General features: G+C 48.0%; 1 protein-coding gene across 2 annotated transcripts in view; it reads right to left on the minus strand.

Annotated features, from left to right (window-relative positions):
- Habp2 (hyaluronan binding protein 2) overlaps nucleotides 1–17032 on the minus strand; it is a 33832-nt gene that overhangs the window by 10214 nt on the left and 6586 nt on the right. For both annotated transcript variants that reach the window (XM_087185287.1, XM_004838891.4), the window contains 3 exons: nucleotides 9697–9733; nucleotides 2625–2735; nucleotides 1103–1210 (listed from right to left, as the gene is read on the minus strand). In XM_087185287.1, coding sequence (XP_087041413.1) covers nucleotides 1103–1210; nucleotides 2625–2735; nucleotides 9697–9733 — 256 coding nt within the window. The remainder of the gene's footprint in view (nucleotides 1–1102; nucleotides 1211–2624; nucleotides 2736–9696; nucleotides 9734–17032) is intronic.

Genomic DNA, 17032 nt, shown 5'->3' on the forward strand with positions numbered 1-17032 from the left:
AAGTACAAGGGAAAGTACAAGACAGTATTTGAAGCACACTTTACTTAGACACCCGTACAGCCCAATGTTTGTGTTGGGTGTGGCTGACCTAGCCCCGGGCCTTGTCCATGGTTCTGAAACACCATGCTGACCAAGGAGGAGGCGTCTCTCATCCCGGGATAGCAGGTGATTGCTTCCCGAGTCCCTTCTGCTGTTCATAGTCTGTATTTCTCCATCTTAATACAAACCTGGTTAAATTTTTATGCCTTAACAAACAAAGGTGCAATTTTAATCTCTCCATTTTGTAACTGACTTATTTCTATAGTTTATCATTCTTTTGAGAAGGGGCGGGATGAACCCAAATGCTGCACTTACACCCAATATTGTCATCCAGAAACATTTATTGAAGGGATATAAATTTTGAAAACAGAAGGAATTTTTCAGGAGGACAAAGAAGAAAAGAAGTCAACTGCAAAGCTGTGTGTAGTTGTAATAACCTACTCACTACCCCCTCCCCAGTTAGATGCTTGCTAAACTGGACAAGATCTGGGTTCTCCCTAGGGACACAATCACCCATAGGCGCTCTATTCCCAATGCTATGTGCCATGGCCTCATGTTGCCCAAAGAGCTTACCAGAGGCAGACACCTCCAGGCTGGTGTGTTAAAAGAACATTGGGACAGCAGTCAGGTGCCAGGGCTGTATTTCTACTCAACTCCTAACTAGCTGTGTGGTCACGAGCAAACGCCTGCCTTTTCTGGGTTCTCTGTCTCTGGTTTGAGTTTTATGTGGCCTGACAACCTGCCCACTGGCCCATTTGCGGACTATATCTCTCCGTTGCAGTCAGTCTAACCATTCAAAAAGCAAAGCCCTGAGTTTGGAATACAGTACATCTTGCTTGTACTCTAGCTCTCTTCCCTATTAGCCTCAATCTTTTCACCTGTGGGAAGAGGATGCAGTGAAGTGGTGCCTGTGACCCGCAAAGGAATCCATTAGGCATGGCCCAAGTGCAGTAATCATCCATTCCGTGGGTTCCCTGGGCCCTTCCTTACCACCTGGGCTTGGAGCGGGAATGGCTTCTTGTTTAAACCAAGAGAGGAGTGAATCTGGGGAAGATGCACTCACCATTCTGACACCTGTTCCCAGAGAAGGGGGGCTGACAGCTGCACCTGAAGGTGTCCCCGCTGATGACACAGTTCCCACCATGTTCACAGGGGTTGGACTGGCACGGATCTAAGACACACAGGCACAAGTCAAGGGCGAGAAGGGGCAGCTCATGAGAAACCCTCACTTCTCATCTGATTTCACTCTCCTGCTCCCAATGACTGGAGCCCCAGTGATTGAGCAAAGGGGGAAACAAATGTCATCCTTAAAAAGCAAGGAGAACTGAGGCTGCAAGGCCAGAGAGAGGGACTCAAGTGGGTAAGAGGAGAGGCAAGGAGGAATTGCTACTGTGTTCCCTCAGTCTGGCTTTGGATGGGGCCTTTCTCATTGAGAAACTCCTCATTCCCCTCATGAGTGTTTTTCTCCTCCCATCTCGCTGGGAGTGCATGGGTCTGTCTCTGATCCTGAAGGCATTTCACAAGCCCCAGACCTCCCCTACTTCCAGTGCCCAGGGGCGGAGGTCAGGAGTGGGGGAAAAAACCCACCGCTAATGAAACACAAGCTTTCTGAACATCAGGAGAGAAGACCAAAGGCAAGAGGGTGACAGAAGAATTGACGCTGAGGAGGAAATGACCCAGTGGCCTTCATCCTTCTTCAACTACTTGTTCAGTTAGGTTTTGTCATATTTCATCTGTGCCTTTGGCTTTTCATGGTTGTCTGAATGGATCTTCCCTTGGGGAATTCTTTATCCTTCTGTTCACACACATTGTTCTTTGGTTCAGGGACTAGGATCCCTGGGCCTGGCTCTTGTTTTGATGGTCCCTTCTGATGTTCCCCTGATGCCCTGTATCTTGGCCCTGCTTTCCTGGCCACTTCGTGCAGTTACACGGCTTTTATTCCAGCTGCCGAGTGCTTTCCATGCCTTCTCCTGGATTAGGCGCATGGTTTTGCTTGGACCCAGCATCTTATTTTCTTTTCTGTTCCACTGCTCTGGTTAAGAAGCCACAACACAAAGACACATATGGTAGAAGCTCATGTGTGTGAGTGCACACAACACACACACACCCTAACAATTGTGAAAAGTTCTTGAAGAGTGAAAAGAGAAAGAGAAACACAGCAAAGATGAAAGGGAAGGAAAGTCTCAAATGCAAACTTGTAAATGCTACAGCCCAGTGCTCAATGCCTACTTAGATTCTTCTGCATAATGAGATCCTAATCTGAGACCAAAGCTATGGAAATGACTTTGAACATGACTACCACTCGCAGTGTCAGGGGGACCTGGATGATGAGGCATAAACTTGCTGCAAGACCGTGGCCAAGCCAGATCCTTTTTTGGCATCACTTCATCTGTCATTTGAGGGTGGGGTATGTGGGCTCCAAAACCCTCTCAGTTCTCATGGTATAGGTTTCTCACTGAAACAAAGTTTTCAGTATCTATTTTTTGGTGCTGGCCAGAGAGGAGAGGAGAGAGAAGCCCTTGTATATAGCCACACATAAACTCCCCTGAGCACACTGCCCTCCTGTGAGCAGATCTGGTACACACCATCATCTGCATAATACCAGTCAGGGTTCTCAGAGTAGGCCAGTGAAGTATTGGTGTTTTCGTCCTGGATATTTTCCTCGTAGCTGTAATCGTAGAAGTCAGGAGTCCAATCTGTGGGGATGGGAACAGAATAGAAGAAACCCTTATCCTCAAATAAGACAGTAATTTATTTAGCTGAACACCTTTTCTCCAAGACTTCAAAGTCCTTGAGGAGGGATCACATGTCTTTACAGCTCTTCACACTGATAGGGATGGACAGAAAAGGTCAGGCCGGGTCACTTTTCATTTAGAGGATACTATGATCTAACAAGGCAATGTTGGCATTTGGCAGGGTCAGGAGCACCTGATTCAGTGGGGAGAAGTCAAGTCCTAACATTCCACTGACAGTGACCTTGGTGACCTTGGAAAAGCCATTACATTCTAGGTGCCTTGGTTTTTGCATCTTTGTACAAGAGGAAGAGGACTGAGGCCCAGCAGATCTCAAAGTTCTACATGGGGTCTTCCAGAGTCCGGTCATGTGGCACTTGAGTACTTCAGTGGAAAGTTCCGTGAATGCTATTTCTTGATAAGACTTTATTAAACATCTTAGTTTAATGAGGTGAAAGAAACCTGTTACTTTCCTTTTGGTCATGGCATCAACCTACTCCCAAGTTGAGTTGTATTTATTGAGCCTTTTCTATGTACCAGGCCCTCTGTTAAATATTTCCATGTACCATTTCATTTCATCCTCCTAAAAATCTAGGAAATACATTATCTGCTCTACTTTAAGCTGAGGAACCTGAGGTAGAAAGAGGTTAAGTAACTTGCCCAAGGTCACATGTATAATACATAGCAGGATCTAGACTAGCATAGTTGACCAGCATATAGCCACTAAATTTCACTAGTACAATGTCAATGCTCAAGTGCTTCCACTGTCAGCTTCCACTGCCTTGGCTATACTTAGACTTACCTTGGGACAGAGTGTCCAACCATACTTACTGAATATCCAGCCTACTAATGAGAACTCACCTAAGTACACCTTGAGAAAGTTCATGGGTCTTGCCTACTAAAAGAGAAGGCAGCATTTGGAGTTGACCACAATTGTAAACCTCATTCTAGACTTGACTTGGGAAAAACACGTAAGTGTAAGACTGGGTTCAAGCTCTTTGTCATCTGGGGCCTGGGAAGATGCTGGTAGCTCCATGGCCTGTGGAGAGAAGTTTGGGATTTGAAGAAAGTTAGGCTAATTTTGTTCTTTCCAGCAGATGAGACTGCAGCACATTGGCAAGTTGAAGCTGGAAGGAAGCTGTCCAGAGATGCATATGATAATGAGTCAGGGCGGGAATGCAGAGAGCAGACTTGAAAAGGGCTCCTACAGAGCCAGCTGATGGGTGGAGGCCTGCACTCTACCTAAGTCTGATTATCAACCACATTATCTTACTCATCCCTCAGTCATTCTGTTACAGTCTTTATCTCTTTGGCTTTTGAAAAATCAACTTTTGCACAATGGCTGTTTTATATTTCCCATTAAAATGGAACTATCTTTTTATTTCTTTTTTGAATACACCAACTCTGGTTCCTCGGCAAGAGTGCACCTCATTTATCACAGTGTCAAGTCAAGACTCCCTTTGCTTGCTCATTATTTCTCCCGAGCTGCTTTTCCTCACTATGAAAATGCTCCCAGAGGAGGCCACCTTTCCAAGGATGAGGATCTAGGTTGAAGATAAGGCCATTGTCTTCCTGGAGCAAATAAAGTTTCCTTCCATCTACCACAATAAAGCAGAGAAAGAGAGTGAGAAAGTTAGAAAAAATGTCATTCTGAGTTTGACACGAAAGATTTCAAACTGACATTTGGAAGAGACAATGAGATGACCGCATCATTTCTCTCCTCCTTGCTTTCTTTGGAAAATTTATTTTTGTTTTTCCAACAGGTGATTACAGATGAGAGCCCTTCAGTTTGCCCCTATAATTTCTCCTATCACTCCCATGGGTGGGGGTCAGACTCTTTAATCTTGACTATATCTTTAAGAACCCCACCCCCAAGATATTTGGAAATGGAGGGACATAGATTCTCACATAGAAGGGACAGTGTGACTTTTCCAGGTGATGGGAGATGGAAGAAATGTCTGTTGGAGGATTTAGACTTGAATCTTTACTTACAAGGTCTGGGGTACTATACATGGTCCCTCAGCGCATTCCTCCCTGGCACTGATCCTCTGCTCTGCTTTCTCAGCCACCGTGGACTAAGGAGCTGTGCTCTGCCACACTCTTCCACCATGCGGTTTCTGCCTTGGAGCCAGCTAACCATGGTCTGAAACCTCAGAAACTATGAACCAAATTAGACCTCTCCTCCTTTAAGTTGTAAGTGTCAGATATTGTGTCCCGGCCATGAGAAAGCTGCCTAACACAAGCTGAAGGCTTGGAATCGTATTCCTGCTAAGCAAGACAGTAAGCCCTCCCTATCCACTAGTGTCCAGAAACCTTGGCTGAAGTGATGAAACCCAGCAAGGGCTCAGTGGCCTCAGATTCCCAGGGCAGAAGCCGTCCGGCTGTGGAGGGCCATGCACAAATGACACCTAGGTCCTTTACGTTGGGGTGGCTTCAGGGTGTCACCTGGGAGGATTGCTCCACCTCCACACTTAAAGCTGATTTTGTTTGTTTTTTCCCATTACATTGGCACTCAATTCCACTGTCTATGTAAGAATTTGTATTGTGCATTTACAATGGGCCAAGTATGCTAGCAGGTGCCAGAAATATTGGAGACAGAGGAGAGTTACACAGTTACACAAGTAAGAATGAGATGTGGCGTTGTCCTCCAAAGAATCTCCAGTCTGAGTTGGTTGAAGGAAGAAAGCCAGCCCAAGAGAAAGAGTAAAAGGTGGTGAAGAAATAGGGAAGCCAAATGGGGCCAAGTCCAGGTCTGGGAGCCACACATTCTGTATGGAAACTCTGGCTTGGCTTAAGCCAATCTGATGACAAAGATACCTCATTTCTCCATCCCTTCCTGCACCGGTGTGACTCTGCAGCTCAGTTTCCCATCCGCTGTGTCTAGGTCAGCCTGCGACTAACACATTTGTGATGCTGTGCCAGCTCCAAGCCTGGGTTTGGGAAGTCTTCTTTCCTCCCTCTGCCCTCCCCTTCCTCTTTCCTCTCTTCTTTTCCTCCTCCTTCTCCTTCTATTCTTCTTCACCCTTCACTTCCTCCTTTCTCTCCCTGCTTCCCTCTCTCCCTGTGTGAACAGTTTGGCCTATTCTGCAAGGGCATAAGAGGGCATGTGAGGCAGCAGCAGGCCCAGTGGTCCCAGCTGAGCCTCAGACATATGAGAAAGCTTAGCAAAGATCAGTAAATTGAGAGTCCAGCCAAATCACTAGCTGGCTGCAGACAGATGGAAGTCCAGCTCTGATCAGCAGAGCCTGGTCCATACCAGAAGAACTGCTCAGCTGAACCCAACCAAGTTGCTAATCCAAAGAATTAATATACAAACACATGGGCAATGATTGGAGTCACAGAGTTTGGGATAGTGTAATTATGCAACATAGCAACAGATGCCCAGGGCTTGATGAATATCAGGTTGCAAGTGGGGTACTCATTTTAGGTACAGGAGTGTTCCCCGCTGGCCCAGAGTAGGGAAGAGTTTAGGTTGGTGGCTGAGTCTCAGATGGTGCCTCTCTCTGGGAATTAGCTTGGTCTATCTGATTCATTTCCGCTACTGGAGAGTTGGTGTTTTAAAAACAAGGGTTACTGGATTCTTCTCTCTACCCTATGATGCCCAGCATGAGTCAGCTGTTGGTTTGCAGATGGATTTTCCCTCTCTGGCCAAGCCTCCCTGCTTTCTGATTGGCTGGCACATAGCCCTGCCCATAGTGCTGGATTCTGCTAGAGCCAATGGGGAATTTAGGAAAGAGGCTAGGTGAGATTTGGCCCATAGGTATTTAGTGAAGAAAATTCCTGATGAGCTCTGTAGGAATCTACAAACTTGTTCAAATGTTCTGCTGAGTAGAAAGGGCTTCTGCCTGGCATGACATCTGGTTCCAATTCAGATTATTTAAATTCAGATTATTTGAGACCTTCTCTGGGCTGTCAAAAAGGAAGAGCTTTGTGAAAGAAAGGGTGGCTGTCAGAAGCATTTCATTTTAGATAAAAAATAAATCCATATGGATTTGTCTATCAGAGTCTGTTTCTAGAAATTATCGGGAAGAATGGTGAGAGTATCCTGACTTAACCCAAATAATCCGAATAGTAGGTTGTTAGGTATTGAATGTTTTCTATATGTCAGACACTAGATGAAGTAAATGTGGTTGAACACAATCCCATTTAACTTTGAAACAGTGCCTTGGCATCTGTATCATTATGCCTGCTCTACAAATCAAGAAAAACCAGGGCAGAAGGACGTGGTCTTCCAAACCAGGTTTACCTAACTCCAAATCCTGTTTGCCTTTTTATGAGCTGGGAGCCTTTGATGGGTTTGTGTTTCAGAAACTCCATGGATTTTTGCTTTCAGGAAGTTACATGGATTGAGAAATTTTCTTTACTACATGCTCCCAGTGCCCCGACCAGGATCACTGTGGCCCATGTTCAGGGTCTCTCCACAAATGCTCAGAGTTCCTGCAATGGGGATTTCGAAGCTGCTCCAGTTAAAGAGCTTGCCAGATGTGTGGAACGGAATAAAAATCTCCAGAATGTCATCCCAGTTGGCGTCATCCATCACCGTGGCATGGACAGCTCCTCCGAGAGGCCCCCCAGGCCCCAGCCCTGTCGGACTGCATTTGACACTTCCAGTCTGGCTGACGGGGCAAGGCCAGCCAAGAGCCTTGCTGGCAGGGAGCGGGACAGTTGATGGATGGGCTCAGCCCATGGCGCTGGGCAGAGCCAACCTAGCTTTGAAGAGTCATTTCTGCAGGCCTGTTGGCTGTGTGTCACTTGCTTTGGGGAGGCAGGCAGGGTCTGCACCATTTGATGGCCACGTCCCCTGGCATCATCCACAGGGGACCATGGACCTGGCACCTTCTGCTTTAGCCAGGCCCTGCCACACACTGTGTCCAGCAAGACCAACGAAAGCAACAGTATGCCTGTGGGCATGAGTGCATGAGCTCAGGCCTCTTTGTTGTGCTGTTGTCTGAAGCCAGCAGGGATCTGGCAAATTCCATCAAAGCACAACCCTAGAGTGCAATTAAATCAGGCACCTGACACGGATGCTCTTAAAACCTAAGCTGCCCTTCACAGGTAGGCCCAGCCACTGCATCTCACCTGCTCCACAGCCAGGGGCTGACAGAACAGGTCCAGATGGACTCTGGGGGTCAGGGGGAGGCCTGCTGCAGGGCCCCTTCATTTGTTCACCAAATTCTCAGAAGCTGTTGGCAGGGTTTCTTTAGAGCCTAGATTCTCAGGATGCTAAGTCCAAGACTCTCCACTCCCTCCTTTCTATGTTGTTTTTCAACCTGCACTTAAATATCTCTGGTGATGGGGAACTCATTACCTCCCCAGAGCCCAACAGCCCATTCAGATATGACCCTTCAATTTTCAATATATCGAATTAAAGCAATAAACCTTATGGACACATGGAATGAATCCACTCCCTTTTCTGTGATCTCTGCCTTGCAGTTGTTCTAATTGTTCACTGAGCAGTTCCAGGGTGTCATAAACTCATTGTAGACACATTTTCCAACTTTCTGGAAGATGGCAGCGGTCTGTTTTGAGGTAGAGATATTTCTGAATTCCTACAAAGTTTGCTTGTAGTCCAGGGATGGGTCTGCTTCACTGGAAAACAGCAAGGTCCCTTGAGTCTTGCCCCTGTCTGGTCCTGTGTTGCCCCACAGCCTGTGTCTGACACTAGGGCCCGAGGAGTCCTTGAGGGAGAGGTAGCCTTGGCAGCCCCTGGCCGGGGGCTATCTGGAGCCACGTGCAGAGGGGCTGAGGTCATCAGCAAGGGCAGCCCCTGGATCTGGGCCTTCTGGAAGCTGACAGAATATTGAAGACTCTTGTTCCCTTTGGAGAAAGATGCAGATTCTCTCAAAAACACACATGCCATGCTTCTGTGTATTTCTTCTGTTCCATTCCCTGAGCCCTGCTCATAAAAAGGCAAACAGGACTTGGAGTTAGGTAAACCTGGTTCGGAAGACCACGTCCTTCTGCCCTGGTTTTTCTTGATCTGTAGAGCAGGCATAGTGATACAGATGCCAAGGCACTGTTTCAAAGTTAAATGGGATTGTGTTCAACCACATTTACTTCATCTAGTGTCTGACATATAGAAAACATTCAATACGTAACAACCTATTATTCGGATTATTCGGGTTAAGTCAGGATACTCTCACCATTCCCTGGCCTCATTCACTCTGAGTCTCTACCATCCAGAGTTTCGCTGCTGGGAGCATTGACTTCCAGCTGCACTTGGCCAAGTCACCACTATCTTTGCTCCACATAAATCCTCGATGATGGCAGAGACATAACCAGAGCCTCCTGTGCCAGCCTCTGGTCTTCTGGGGTGAGCAGCCCAAGGCCCTACCCTTGGGGATCTCAGCCTCTGGCTAAATGGAACAGTGGATGGAGTTTCCTCCTGGGAATCCAAGCAGCTAAGAGAGCCTGGGACCCCCATTGGATGGGGGACACCGTGAGCCTCAGACAGAAACAACAGTGGGCTGACACCAGGCCCAAGTCATCCCTGGGCTGCTGGCCACATCTCCCAGGTCTCCCAGGGGTGGAGGGTGTGTGCATACACCAAGCCTGCCAGGAGCTGGCCATTGCTCAGGCACACCTTGATTTCCCTCTTCATCACATCTCAACCACCAATGGGAACAAGATGCTGCTCCTCTTTGGGGCTTCCTCCCTGCCTCTGTAAAATCAAGGAATTAAACTACATTAGCAGTTTTCCTCCTGTGGTCCTGAGACTGGCCACGAGGGGTGTCACAGGCCACTGGAAGTCAGGGAAAGTGCTGAGCAAATGCCACGTTTCCAAGCCCATGCTCGGAAGGGTCTGTGCTATTTCTGAACGAGTTCAACCCCAAGGTCCCTCTGATACTTCCCTGTTTGGATCCTTCCTCTGCCCCAGAACCAGTCTGTGGTGGGTGGGAAGCCCTGGGGTGATCAGCACACGCACCTGGGTCCAGGTCATGGGGCAACAGCTTCAAGAAGAACTGAAAAACAAAGTGACACAGAGCAGAGCGCGGTGAGTCAAGCAGGGGCTGAGCAGCTGTGAGCCAGAGAGGCCCATATCCATATCGAAGAGCCCTGGGCATCTTCCAGATTGGAATCGCTCACCACACCAGGGAACAAGCTGCCTAGGACTGCTGTCCTCGTCAGTTATGGTGGTTGTGCTACTCTGCCCGACTGTGCACTGGTGCCCGCTGTTCTTTTACAACCCTCTTGGCCTTGCTCAAGAGGAGACAATGGAGACTCAGATGTCACACAGCTGTGGTAAGATTAGGATTTATGCTCAATTCTCAGTGGTTTCTTTGGGTGACAGCCCTCCTGGAGATCAGAAAGAGTTGCACACTTAAATCTCTCCAGAGACTTCCCATTGTTCTTGGGGTAGAATACAAACCCCTGCCGTGACCTGCAAGCCTCCTTCCATACTTCTCTCTCCCACCATTCCCTACTCAGCTCCAGCCACATCTGGTTTCAAAATGGTGTGAGCCAAATTCCCCCTCTCCCCAGGCTGTCTGTACTGACTGTTCCCTCTGCCTGAGCCTCTTCTGTGACTTTCACTAGGTCTCAGTTTAAATGTCGCCTTCTCAAGATGCCCTTTTCTAAATACCCTATCAGTATGACATTCCCAAACTGCCATTATTTTCTTTCTGCACCTGCTTGTTCCCTCCACGGTCCTTTATTACAGTAGACCGTTTTACGTTTATTTGCGTGTCCTCTGTCTCTCACATCAGACCCTGTCTTCCAGAAAGGCAGGCATCTGGTCTGCTTCGTCACTGATGAATTTTCCAACATGTATTCAGCACAGTATTTAGCACATGGCATCCCTCAAAAATTTTTTCTGAATAAATAAATAATGAGTTCCTTTTAGCACATAGCACTTAGCAGGAAAAGAAAGTTTTGCTTATCTAATAACTGGAATGTGTTCTTTTATTTACATCAAAGATCAGCACATTAAGACCCTAGGGCAAAGCCTCCCAGTTGTGTTTTTATAAATAAAGTTTTATTGGAAAACAGTCATGCTCGTTTGTTTACATTTTTTATAGCTGCTTTTGTGCTACAACAGCACTCTGTGACAGAGAAAATGCAGTTGAAAAATGTACTATCTGGCACTTTCCAGAAAAAGCTTTCTGACCTCTGATTGAGAAAGTGAAAGCTCTATCACTTGACAGGTTTTCCTTTAGGTCAGGACTGCAGAGAGCTGAGCTTTATGGAATGCATCTTCCTGTTGGTGCCCACATAAATCACACCCTTTGATATGTTTGCTTCTCTATCCTCAGTGGGAGTTTTGACTTTCTGTTTTATTGTGGATTCCTTAAGTAGTTCAAGAAAGTAGGCAGATGACAAATTAGAAAGAAAAATAGAAAGGAAAAATACACCTGATATGATGTACTGAGCACAGGACATCGACAAATAGCACTCTTGACAAAAAAAAAAAATGCATATTTTAAATCTACTTGTTCTGGGTGTGGTGGTGCAGGTCTGTAATCCCAGGACTTGGGAGGTGGAGGCAGGAGAATTGTCATGAATTTGAGGTCAACCTGGGCTACATAATGAGTTCAAGGCCAGCCTGAACTACATAGCAAGACTCTGTCTCAAAAAAGAAAAACCTACTCGTGAGTCACACCATGGATCCAAACTGTGAGATCCAAGCTGTGGTCATGCCACAAAGCAATTAGCCTGACTCTACAAAAATATGTCATAAAAGACAGAAAAGATGGAGGGCTACACTTTATTAAGAGACATAACCAAAAATCTTTGGTTAATCCATAATCTTTGATTGGATCCTGGATTTTTAAAAAAGCTATAAAGGGTACTACTGAGACAATTGGGAGATGTAAATATAAACTTTTGTTAGATAGTCTTACTGTGTTAATGTTGATTTTTTGAGAGTTGGTAATGGTATTTTAACTCTATAGGAAAATGTGCTTGGTTTCTTTTTTTCCAGTACTGAGTATTTGGAAAGTGCACATAGGGTTACTGCACCTCTGAGTTATATCCCCACTCATTTTTATATTAAGACAGGGCATCACTAAGTTCCCCAGACTGGTTCAAACTTGCTATGCTCTTACCTCAGCTCCCCCTGGGCAGCTGGTATTACAGGCATGCACCACTGCACCCAGTATAAATGTGCTTACTCTCGGGAGATGCATACTGAAGTGCAATTTGATATCTGCTCTCTTTTTGCAAGTGATTCAGCAAATAAAGCATAACATAACAGACACACACATACAAGAGAATGAGAGATCATAAAGGTGGCAAAATATCATCAACTGTTCCTCTATCTATCTGGATAAAAGATATTCATTGTGTTGTTCTTTCTGTTTTACTGTAGGTTTGGAAAATTACCAATAGAAGTTCTCTGAGACTGTCTCTGTTGATTACCTCATGGTCCCCCAGCCCTGCTTCTACAGGGAACAGACAAGGGACAAGTGTTTGGTTTGGCAGGGTGGGAGGGGGTGAATAGGGGGCTTTGTTGAAAGGGGCCGTTCAGGTCTCAAAGGTATGGGAATCCTGGGCCTGGGGGCTTGAACAGGGACCACCTGCCATGGGCACTTTGGGTATGTGTGCTAGGGCCAGCCTGCTCTTCCTGAATTCTTGCATTTCAGCTGAGAAGGACGGGCCAGGACAGGAGAGGGGACTCTGGGGCATATCCTTTCTCAGGACCTGGAGGGGAAGGGCCCTGCAGAACCTGCATCCCAGGCCCGAATCAAATCTTGGCTCTAGTTGGAGCCTGAGTGGCCAGGCATCATGCTTTTCATGGCCAGCAGGTGGCATATGTGCCCTTCCTACATGTCAGCGCTAGAGGGAAACCAAACCTAACAAATTTGAACTTCCTTCCGGGTGAAGCTGGCTCATCAGACCCTCAGCCCTCAGGGAGCCCAGGCTGCCACTGTCTGGTTATGGGGGGTGAATGAGTCGCTCTGTGATTCACTGGGTCCACTCAGAGAGGCCATGGTCCAAGGTGGAGGCTGGATATTGGGGTTCCCTGTGGGAGAGGCCTGGACGATGGGACAGGTAGGAAGGTGGACACAGTGTGGCTTTCTTTCGTCCTGTCATCCTATTCCATCTTTCCACAGAGACAGCAAAATTAAAGAAAAACTCTTACTCCCGAAACTTGCAATCCAGAGGAAGATTAATGTAGGAAGAGGAGGCAGAGGAGAACTAAGAAGGAGAAGGGATAAGAACGATGATCTCAGTTCACATTCTTTAAGAGCTGACAGTGAGCCAGGGACTGTGTGAAATGTTTTACGTGTGTTTTGTCTTGCTTATTACACACCATGCTCCCTAAGTTAGGTATGTAATTATGTCCATTTTGAAGGTGAGTAAACTGTGGCTTGCAGAGATTAAGTTGTCCGCAATGCTAATAAGTTCCAGAGCTGGACTATACTAGAGTCAGTCTTCCATCAGGGCCCCTGCTCTGGTTGGGCTTGCTCTCAGGAATGAGGGAACCACAGACTGCGCGTGCTGTAACAAAAGGACGGAGGAGAAAGAGACAGGGGATCTCCTAAGCCTGAAAGAAGCCAGTGTCGAGCTAGGCTGAGCGGCAGTCGCCTGTCCTTAGACAGCTCTATGTAAAACCCGTCCACACTGGCCCGGGTCTGGCAGGCCACAGAGAGACCATCTGAGCCTCGGCCAGTCCACATCTCAGTGAACATCTCCATCCAGATCAAAAGGCACATGAGGTGGTGCCTACTTCTCTGGCCACCTCCATTCCCAATGTCAATGGGGCTAAAACCGCATGTGATCCCAAATGACCCAGCTGCCTCCGGAGAGCAGGCATGGCTGATTCTCACACATGGAAAAGTGGGTGTGCAATGAATTTGGAAAGACCGCTCTGGGGCCACTTCCCTTCCTTCCACCTCATGCTTGGGCTTCATCTATCCGTAGATCCACAGTTCAGGCCTTTGACCTTCCCAAGGCCAGAAGCAGGCCCCTGACAATGTTAGACTCCCAGCCACTCCTGAGCTTGTCTCAGGTCTGGTGTCTTCTAGGAAATGGTTAGTAAGAGAAGAAGGGACAGATCTGAGCCTCAGTGGTTTATAGTATAATTTTGTTGAGGGCCAGGGGTTATTGGGCCTAATCTGTTTTGTCCTATCTCTAATCTGGAGATTATTTCAACTCAGGTTCTTCCTTCTACACCTTCTGGTGTCTTTCTTCTACACCTTCTGGAAAACAAACCAAAAGGGCTGAAGCTGAAAGTCTGAGTTGAGGTGCTCCAGAATTATATATAGTTGGCAGAAAATGTCCTCAGACAATTGGGAGACAGTGGAGAGTACATGGGGCTGGATCTCTTCGTGAGGCTGGAGGGTCAGCTCAGACGAGCCAAGAGCAGAGAAATCTGCCTCCTAGTAGATAAAAGGCTGGGACCCATCCCAGCCATCCTTCCTCCATGGGCGTTCTGCCAGCTAGTTGGTAGATGTTGCCCGCCACCAGGGAAAGACTGCATCGTGCCCAAGGGCAGGGGGCTGGAGAAAGCTGTGTGCCATGGCCAAGCCTGGCTGCAGCTGCTGGGCTGGAAGGCACAGACCGGGCGAGTGCACACAGGATAACAGGGCCGGCCCCACTGTGGGCACAGCTCCGGGTTGGAGTGCACAGTGGAGGTGGAGGAGGACAGTGATGGCCAGTGTGCAGGTCACCCCACAAAACCCTACTGCTGGTTCCTGCAGGGAGCGTCAGCACTATACATATGTGGCCATCATCATGGGTGTGAAGTGGTGCCATTCCACACAGGGTCATTTTATGTGGTACCAGGGACCGAACCAAGGCTTTCACACTGAGCTATATCTCCAGGCCTTTTCTTTTTCTTTTTTTTTTTTTTTGTTTTGCTTTTTTTGGTACCTGGGATCAAACTTGCAACCCTGCACTTGTGAGGCAGGCGGCAGCACAGCAGCCCTTTTCTTATATATATATTTAAAAAATTTTGATACAGTTGTCTCACTAAGGTGCTAAGTTGCCCACACTGGGCTCAAGCTTGCCAGCCTCTTGCCTCAGCTTCCCAGAGTGCTGAGATTACAGCGTGCACCACCACACTGCCTCACCCAGTCATTCTCACTCAGGAGGAGTCTCACCCTTCTCCATTCAGCACACAAGGTGCTTGGCTGCCTCGGGATTGGCAGGCTCTGTGGCTGTGCTTTAACCCGGGGCTCCAGGGAGGAGGGAAAAGCTCTAGTAGGGAAGCCTGGATGCCACAGGAGAAGGCACTGGGCTGTGATCCCTGGAGGTGATTCCTTTAAGGGGTGCCAGGCAGAGTTGGTCATAGAGAGGAACTGACCTGAGACCCCTCATCTACAAAGGAGGAAGGGGAGGCCCGGGAAAGTGGCTTGTGTAGGGTCTTGAGCATGCCGGAGCCCAGGTCTCCTGGCTGTGACACCGATCATTGTGCCTGGCTCAGAGGGGCTCTGTGCAGCCATCCTGCTCAAAGGCCCAGGGCTGGCTCACTCAGGCCCAGGTCCAGTTACCCAAGGGCTGGGCAGCAGCTTCCTGTGGCAGTGGCAGGGAGAGACAGGACAGGAGCAGGGGGCAGGAAGGAAGGGTCTCATCTGTGCACTCCAGAAATTTCATTTCTAAGACAGTAGTTCTCATTCTGCAGTGTGCACAGGGATCATGGGGAGAGCTCGGTGAGTGACAATTCTGAGCCCTGGGCCACCTGCAGAGTGGAGCTTCCATGGGGCTGGCTGGCCCAGAACATGCATTTTCAACCAGTGCGAGGTGACCTTGGCCTTGGCCACACCTGGAACCTGGATTACACCAAGGTCTCTCAGGCACAAAGTTCCTGGCCAGGGGGACTCAGGGTTATCTTTGCTCCTGTGCAGCTATTGCCCTGTGCCTCCATTTCCTCAGTCAGAATTTCCTTACCCAGTCTGATGTTTGATTGGAGAGGGTTTGGCTACTCAGGAGTGCATAGCATTTGCAGTAGGTCCCGCTTTGGTCAAGCACTTGGAGAAACAGCTGCACAAATGGGTCATCCCAGGTACTTGGGTCCTACAGACTTGGGTGGGAGAGGGCTGGGGTTGAAGGTCAGGGAGTGAGGTCATCCCAGACCAAGAGGGGAGAAACACAAACCCTCATTTTTGGATGTGATAATGCACCAGGAAACCCTTTGAAAAGGCCAATGAATAGACAAAACAAAAGAGTGGGCCTGGCCTGAGGCCAGCACATGGACACAAGCCTCCACGTTAACCTTGGCCAGGTGGCCTCAGCAAACAGCCCAAGGCTTCAGCAAGGTGAGTGCCCACTGCTGGGGACCAACTCCACCATGGAAGCTGCCCACACTTCTGTGTTTCTTGCCCTGTGGCGGGTGAGCCACTGTGATCTCTAAGTTCCTATAGGTGGCACCTGGCCAGAGCAGGAAATAGCATCAAGGGTGTGAGAAAGTCATTCCCTTCTCAAGCTCACTGTCACGCTCCCAATCCCGCCACAGGGTGGCGCCGGTCCATTTCTGTGCTCCACAACCCTGATCTCCCCTCTAGCAAGAAGTCATCTTCAGGCTCAGTGTCAGCCTGAGGCCAGCAGGCAGCTAGAATTCAGTGACATCACTTTGCTTTGATTCTTCATTGATAGGAGAGACAATTCTTTAAAAAATAAATCAGTGTAGGTGGAGACAAGGAGATTCTGTTTAACAAAAGTATTGAGAAACTAGTTTGGGCGGTGGCAAATTTTCTGAAGATTGATTCATTCATTACTAAGGTTTTGGAAGCAATTGGTTAGTTATCTGGCAGGACTTCACCTTTCAGTGTCTGGAAGTAGCGCTTCGGGGGCAGGGCAGGGTCTGCAGTGGGACCAGCTTCATCTGCTGCTGCTCACTGGAGCCTGAGGCCACCACCCAGCCGGACACCTCTGGTCCACACTGGGGAGTTGGGTTGTCTTTGGGCTGGGCCTGGCATGATGATCTAACCATGGTAGTTACATGCAGGGAAGCTAGTGTGGGCCAGATGGGTTTGACTGAGTGCATCTTGGGTTGATTATTTAGCTGCTCTGCAGCTTAGTTTCTTTTCTATGAAATGAGAGTGACACAGATCCCCACCTCAGGTTGTTGGAAAGCTCAAATGAGAAAATTAAACATGAAGCATGTGGTAAAGACTTCACAAATGGTTGCTGCTATTATTACTATTATGAGCCATTACTGTCGGTGAGTTTGGAATTGTTTTCTTTTTTTTTTTTGCAAATCCTTGAGTGCCACCTGGGGGAGGGGCAAAGGCAAGAGAACCAGCTCAGCACCAATTCCCCAGAATTTGTTTGTTGGGTCTCAGGCAGTCACACCAGCCCCCTCCCCGCCGCCCCCACTT

This window comes from Heterocephalus glaber, unplaced genomic scaffold (genome assembly GCF_053883595.1).
Source record: "Heterocephalus glaber isolate CG9 unplaced genomic scaffold, H.glaber_assembly_v1.0 deba00001497, whole genome shotgun sequence".
In the NCBI taxonomy this organism is placed as follows: Eukaryota; Metazoa; Chordata; class Mammalia; order Rodentia; family Bathyergidae; genus Heterocephalus; species Heterocephalus glaber.